This window comes from Hylobates moloch, unplaced genomic scaffold, assembly GCF_009828535.3.
Source record: "Hylobates moloch isolate HMO894 unplaced genomic scaffold, HMol_V3 SCAFFOLD_5, whole genome shotgun sequence".
Classification (NCBI taxonomy): domain Eukaryota; kingdom Metazoa; phylum Chordata; class Mammalia; order Primates; family Hylobatidae; genus Hylobates; species Hylobates moloch.
Window position 1 is genome coordinate 25,293,216 of NW_026652280.1, and position 7,485 is coordinate 25,300,700.

Here is a 7,485-nt window from a genome sequence, read left to right on the forward strand (position 1 = left end):
ACAAAAGAGTTTATCAAAAGAATACTACATAAGAAAAATAAAGGATAAGGCTTTACGTACTAAATAGAAAAGCAAGTTAAATACAGAGTCATGCACGAAGCTGGTGGATCACTAAATATTGACTGATTTTAGGTCACAGGACAAATCCCTAATTATCCCATTCCTGAAGGTTTTTGTTGTTGCTATAGTTTTAATGAGACAGGGTCTCACTCTGTTGCCCAGGCTGGAGTGGAGTAGCACACCACAGCTCACTACAGCCTTGACCTCCTGGGCCCAAGCAATCCTCCTACCTCGGCCTCTGGGACTACAGGCACATGCTACCAGCTAACTTTTTTTTGTTTTTTTCACTTTTGTAGAGACAGGGTCTTGCTATGTTATGTTGCCCAGACTGGCCTCAAATGATCCCCTACCACAGCCTCCCAAAGTGTTGGGATTACAGGCATAAGCCACCATGCCCAGCCTCCATTCCCGAAGTTAACCTCTTTCTTGGTATCAACTTCATAAGCAAGATACATTTATTAAACATATAATTATATAGGGCCCAAAAGAGTAGTTTGTAATTAGAGAAAAAAAACTACCTTGAAAAAAGGTATATATGCAGTAGCATCAAAATATGAAATAAATTATAAGGCTATAAACAGGTCAGAGATAAATACAGTAAACGACTAATTGGCTATGCTCCTACTTCAACTCAGAAAAATACTGTGAGAAAAACTGATAAAGTAACTTTTTTCAAAAAATACAAAACACAAAAAGTATTAAGTACTTAGTACTTAGAAAAAGATGAACAACCCAAATTAAAAACAGGCACAAGTGAATACGTTAACAGAAAAAAATACATAAATTACCAAAAATATATGAAAAAATACTCAACCTTACTCATGGAAAACTGCAAATCAAAACAATGACTTACTCTTCTTCGTCTATCAGGCAAAGATTTTTTACCTAACACTCTCATATATACTAGCAATATGTTGGGGCAATCTCAAGTGTAACATGTAACATTACCCAAACTTTTAAATGCAAATCATGTTTGATCCAACAATTCACCTCTAGGAACTTACCTTATGGAAATCCCCTTAAAAGTACGCCAACATTTCTATATGAAAATGCCCAAGAGCAAAAATCTGGTAACAGCCTAACAATCCAACACTATGCAGGGAAACCACATAACTTATCATCCAAAACAAGACATTTTTTGAGTGAAAGAAGGTGCAATTACTAATTAGGTAGCAACAACAGGCATAAAGTTGGACATACTGTCTTCGTATCCCTGAAGAACTGGTTAAATAAATTTGGAATAAATACAATGAAATACTGTGCAGGCATTAAAAAGAGAAAGATCTCTGTGAATGATAAGGAAGATCACTAAGCTCAAAGGCAAGATACAGAATTGTATGTATTATATAATCACTTCTGTGTACACTGAAACTCAAGTTTTTATTTTTTCTCCACAGAGAAAGTTCTAAAAACTAAAGTTCTAATATTTAAGACACACACAATTTTGCATAACAAAATAAGGGATATCTGGGAGTATAATCTTGTCTTTTCTGCTTCACTATCCCTTCTTCTTTCCTCCCATTTCAGCACTGCGTCTTTTCCGCCACAAGTTAACCAAAGTTAAAAACCTGTAATATACCCTCTCATGTTTCTCTTCTTGTTCATATATAGACATACACATATATATGAGAGGAGGCAGTTAGGCCATCATTTTACACATTTGGAAAAACATGGTACATGATTTTGTACCTTGCCTTTTATTCACTCAACAAGGCCTATCTCCATCAGTCAAATAGTATTGCACCAATGCATTCTTTTTAATGGCTATATAATACCCATTATACAGATGTCTTAGTTTATTTGGCTGTTCCTCTTGATGGGCATTTTTCCTTCCATACTTTTGACAATCATAAACGATGCTACAATAAACATTGTTGTACATATGTCTTTATGTACTTGTAGTTCTCTTTCTTTTTTAAGAGACAAGAGTCTCACTCTGTCATGTGCACGCAGGCTGGAATGCAGTGACACAATCATGGCTCACTGCAGCCTCGAGCTCCTAGGCTCAAGCAATCCTCCTACCTCAGCTCCAAAAGTGCTGGGATTACAGGTATGAGCCACAATACTCAGCCTTATGATTTTATTTCTATTCGATAAACACCCAGCAATGATATCACTGGATTGAAGAACATCCATCTTTAAACTCAGTAAGTGTTCTTGATACTTTTTTCTCACATTCCTTTTAATTTGGGGCAAGTATGATAGATACAAAATATCTTACTAATTCAAATTTCCTTGGCCACTAATGAATTTGAGTATTTTTTCCCTATAATTGTTAGACACTGGGTTAGGCTCTTCTTGTCAACTGCCTATTCATATCCTTTGTCCTTTTTTAATAGGTTTATTTTTCCTGTTGATTTCTAAGAGCTCTTTGTATATTATAGACATTTAATCCAGTCATCTGAAAATTGCTATGATAAAACAAAGTAAAAAAGACAAATAATTGCAAAGCTGATCATTATACATTTTTACACTATATATTAAGTAATTGCGGTTTTCGCAATTAAAATTGTGAAAGCCACAATTACTTTGCACCGACCTACTATATTTGCAATGTGCCAGTGCACACTCATTTTCATTTTTCCTGTAATTTACTATAAGATTTAAACCCAAACCTTTGCATAGGAAAGTTTAGCTACATTGTAATATTTAGTATATATATAGAACCTAAGAAAATATTAATATATCTATTATATTTATTAATATTTCATAAGAAATCAGTTTTTAATTATGTTGATCAAATGTTAGAGAAGCCTCTTTCAATTATCATTAGTGCATTAGAAAACAACATATTTCTTCATAATTCATTTAAACTTAAAATTTTAAAGACCTGGCATCTTTTACAGTAGTTTCCCATTTTCTCACTTTTAAACTTTGTTTTCCATTTTTCCCTGTTATATAAACATTAATAATAACAGAGTTAAAATTACTTCCAACTATACATCTTCTTAAAAATACTATTCATAGCATACAATGATCCTTTTATATAATTTTTAAAGTTGACAAGGCCCAAAATAAGAAGTTATTAGGAAAAAGCATCTTATGTTATTTTACATTTATTAAAGAAATTCATGGAATGAACAGGCATCCTACATAAAAATTAATGCTGAAAGTACATTGCTTATCATTTGTACCTGTAACCTTGTAAGACATTTCTCTGTAGCGGGTCAGGTCTTCTCCATTAACCAATACCAGCTGTGGACACTTTTCTTTTGCATCTCTGACATTCATAAGTTTCTTAACTCCAAGTTTCCTAGCTTCATAGTTGCAGGTAACCACCAAATATTTCTGTTGAACCCCTATAAAAAATATTTTATGAGAAACCCAAGCATAATTGAAGAAACATTTAAAGATATTATTTCCATATTACATTTGTCTAAGTTGTAAGAAAATCAGTTTTGATAAGAATCAAAAGCCCTGTCTCAATTAAAAAACATAGCCTCCATATCTCCTAATGCAGAAACATTAGGTTTTCAAGCTATCACCTAATTATGAATTATATACCAATGTATTATTTTTCCATACCCCACTTTTAATCTCTGGTTGTTTTGTCTCCTTGAAGAAGGGAAGTTATTATTAAATAACAAAACACTGAATAACACAGAATTACAAGTTAGACGATAGATCAATTATTCATATACAAAACGCACTCTGTGTATTACATTTCTAAAATTTCATAAAAATGAACCTAAATCAATATATTCTGTGGAATCTTCAATGATAAGATACAAATCAAATCTGTCTAGGATTTGTTTCCAGACAATAGTCTGAGTCAGGCACGGTGGCTCATGTCTGTAGTCCCCGCACTTTGGGAGGCCAAGGCAGGTGGATCGCCTGAATTCAGGCATATGAGATCACCCAAGGCAACATGGTGAAACCCCGTTTTTACTAAAAATACAAAAAAATTAACCAAGTGTGGTGGCACACACCTCTAGTCCCAGCTACTTGGAAGGCTGAGGCAGGAGAATCACCTGAGCCCCAGAGGCAAAGCTTGCAGTGAGCCAAGATCGCACCATTGAACTCCAGCTTGGGCTACAGAATAAGACCCCATCTCAACAACAACAACAACAACAAAATGAAAGACTACTTTAGTTTTCCCCCCAAAACGTGGAGCATTCATATCCCTCACTTCCCAATAATCATTCATTCGTACTTAATTACACTTTTTTTTATTGAGCATTATCTACAGAACATCTTGTAACACAGTGCTACTACTCAGAAATGCCGTCAGGAGAAAAAACTTAGGTTCCCTGATTCTAACTCCTTGGCCCCCTTAGAAAAGTTTTAAGATCTTAGACTCCCCTTGGCATAGCAAAAACTAGTCATCCCTTTGTTCTTCAGTAAATCAGCTAGGCTGGATTGGGATTTATTAAGCCAAAGCGGGCACAAGAGGGTAGCAGCAAGTGAACCAAAAATGCTCTTTATGCTTACACTACAAGAGGAATCTTTCCTGCATGCATGAAAGAAAATCCTTTATCTTTCTCAATTTAAAATATGAATAATACAAATGATAAAACAAGCCAGCATATCAACAAATATCCAATATAAAATTTATTTTGGTTTTTATTTAAAAAGATGCTTATGTTCTTATGGAAAGTTTGCTGTCTTAATAATACTTAGGTTTATGTTCAAAATCCAACTAGTTTGTTAGATGTTACACAATTTAAGAGTTAATTTCAAAAGGGGAGGACAGATGAACACTTCCACTAAAATGTAATAAGAGGTTGTTTTTGAGAACAAAGTCTGTAAAATTTCAAATACTAAGAAAAAGAAATCTGACCAGCAAACTAAGCTACTAACCAGCACAGAAAAGTAAAATTTATTCTGCTTTCTCTTCATTTGTTCTGCCGACTACACTATTCTCAGATTCACCACTTATTAAATGAGGCTTGTAAAATTTACACTTGGTAGTGAAGCAAAAATGACCAGCTATAAAGCACTGTAAGAAGTGCTTCCAAAATCTTTCTTAAGAAGGTTAATAAATCAGTATACAATGAGCATGATGAGCTGCTAATCTAATCATTATGCAATTGAAAATATTATAAATGTACAGTTACCTAAAGGTTTGTCTTTTAGCTCTGGATTTGAGATCATTTCTACTTGTGCATAAAAGCAATCCAGATCCATATGTACTATGACTCTGGATGAAGAATTTCGTGTGGGCAACACTTGATCATGAACTCCTGCACAATATGGAAAGAAATAAAAAGAAATTCAGGCTGCTTATTATCTCTGAGCAACTGACAGTTCCTTAAAACATGGTACCTGTGAAGGAAGAATGCAGAGTGACATTAGTTTTCTCCTGGATTGTGTGAAAGCATCGAAAAATCACAAAGACATGAAACTCCACTTACAGTAGGGTCTTCAGTCCTCTTAATCACTGTTTCTTTCTGCACTGCGTTTTTCTCAGGATAGTAATAAGTTTGAAGGGAAAAAATGTGATAAATAATGGATGATGCAAGAGCTAATACTATCACCTGGAAGTTTATCGTAGCTCTTAGTGTAAACCAGAAGGGGCAGAAAAGTTGAAATGACGTTGATTTTCACACAACTTGAAAATCATTCTAAGCAGCATGCCCTTACATTTAAAACAAACAAAAACTGAAATACAAAATGGCAAAAGACAACCAGTGGGTACCAGTGTGGGCTATTATCTCCCATGACAGCAGGATTATCTGGTTTAATGCTAAATCGCCAGTGCCTAAAACAGTGTCTAGGACATAACAGACCACCAATAAATATTCACTAAATTGAAAGACTGAATAGTTCTTTGATTTTAAAAAGTTGTTAGGTCATTATTTGTGGGGGAGGGAATGACAGAAGCGACTCCTCTCAACACTGGCTAAAAACAAGACAGGCAAAATACAATACAATATTCTGGTTGGGATCCTGGAACAGAAAATGAACATTAGCAGAAAAACTGGTAAAATCTGAATAAAGCGTGTAGTTCGGTTAATAGTATTATACCAATGTTAATTTCCTAGTTTTGACAAATGTACTGAATTTATGTTAACACTAGGGGGATCTAGCTCTGCAACTTTCAGGTAAACCTAAAGTTGTGCCAAAATTTAAAAGGCCAGGAACGATGGCTACCTCCTGTAATCCCAACACTTTCGAAGCTGAGGTGAAAGGATCGCTTGTGGCTGTAGTTTGAGACCAGCCTGGACAACACAGCTACCCTAACCCTAACCCTAACCCACAGCTAATTCTGAAAATTAGCCAGGTGTGGTGGCACGTGCCTGCTGTCCCAGCTACTCGGAAGGGAGAGGCTGGGGCGGAGGATCACTTGAGCCCAGGGGTTCGAGGCCGCAGGGAGACCTTGTCTCTAAATGAATGAAAGAAAACCAGCAGGAAATGAGAACCGATGCCTTTGCATCCAGGCCCTAAGGTGGGCGGTACAAGGTACAGGGCAGTACAAGGTAAAGACCAGAGCTGGAAATGGGTCACCGGAGACGTGACCACAGCGGACCTGACTCCGCCTCGGTTCTGAGCCATCCCTTCCCGCCAGGACTGAGAACCGGGTCCCACCTTCTGCAATGAGCGACAAGGTCCTCAACTTCTCCAAAGTTAAAAGGCCCGGAAGCCTCTGCAATTTTCGTCGGGGTGGCTGAGGGATTCCCGCCCCCCCTCGCCCCTCACAGAGGAAAGGACCGTGCAGATGCACCCTCGATACGTCTTTGTAGTGTGGACTCGCCCCATCCTACTCCTACTGGGTGAAGCCATTCCTCTAGAGGTACCCGCCGCGTAACACAAGGCAGAGAGGGAGGCAGCCCTGTCTTAGAGGAGCCGAGTGGGGCGGGGACGGTCGCGCCCCAGTGGCCGCCGCCCCGAGCGTCCGCCTGCCCCACCCTTCTCATTTACACCCAAGGAGGCCGCTGGCTCCTCTGGCTGCGGCGCACCCTGCGAGCTGGCTGCCGCCCCCACGTCCGTCAATTCCATGGCCCAGGCCTCGGCGTCTTCCCCGTCGTCGCCGCCGCCTTCCTCCGCCGGCTCCACCCCCAGCTTCTCCATCCCGCCGCTGCCAACCGCAGCGCTACTTCCGGCCGCTTCCGCCTGGTCTCCAGCGAAACCGGGGGACGACAGTCTCCAGCCGCTCCGTACCTCTCGCCTGCGCAGTCGTGGCCGACCAGCCTGTTGCCCAGAGTGACGCGCATGATTCCCCTCCAGGGAATCATGGAGGCCCACGTGCAGGAGTTTTTTTCCCGCCGGGTGGAGGCCGGAAGCGGAGAGATTGAAAGCACAAGTGGCTATTTTTTTTTTTTTTTTTTTTTTTTGAGACAGAGTTTCGCTCTTGTTGCCCAGGCTGGAGTGGGCAACAGTGACGCAATACCAGCTCACTGTAACCTCTGTCTCCGGGATTCAAGCGATTCTTCTGCCTCAGCCTCCCAAGTAGCTGGGATTAACAGGCATGCTCCATCAGGCCCA

At 39.0% G+C, this 7,485-nt stretch overlaps 1 protein-coding gene across 5 annotated transcripts in view; it reads right to left on the bottom strand.

The window, feature by feature from the left end:
- The window catches only part of POLI (DNA polymerase iota), a 39,667-nt gene extending 32,500 nt beyond the window's left edge, over positions 1 to 7,167 (bottom strand). Inside the window, exons 1-3 of one of the 5 annotated variants that reach the window (XM_032152261.2) lie at positions 6,960 to 7,167; positions 5,118 to 5,243; positions 3,195 to 3,359 (exon numbers count right to left, since the gene is read on the bottom strand). In XM_032152261.2, coding sequence (XP_032008152.1) covers positions 3,195 to 3,359; positions 5,118 to 5,243; positions 6,960 to 7,071 — 403 coding nt within the window. In that variant the 5' untranslated portion in view covers positions 7,072 to 7,167. The other 4 variants (XM_032152257.2, XM_032152258.2, XM_058438319.1 and 1 more) reach the window with 4 other exon arrangements.
- Positions 7,168 to 7,485: the final 318 nt, after the last annotated feature.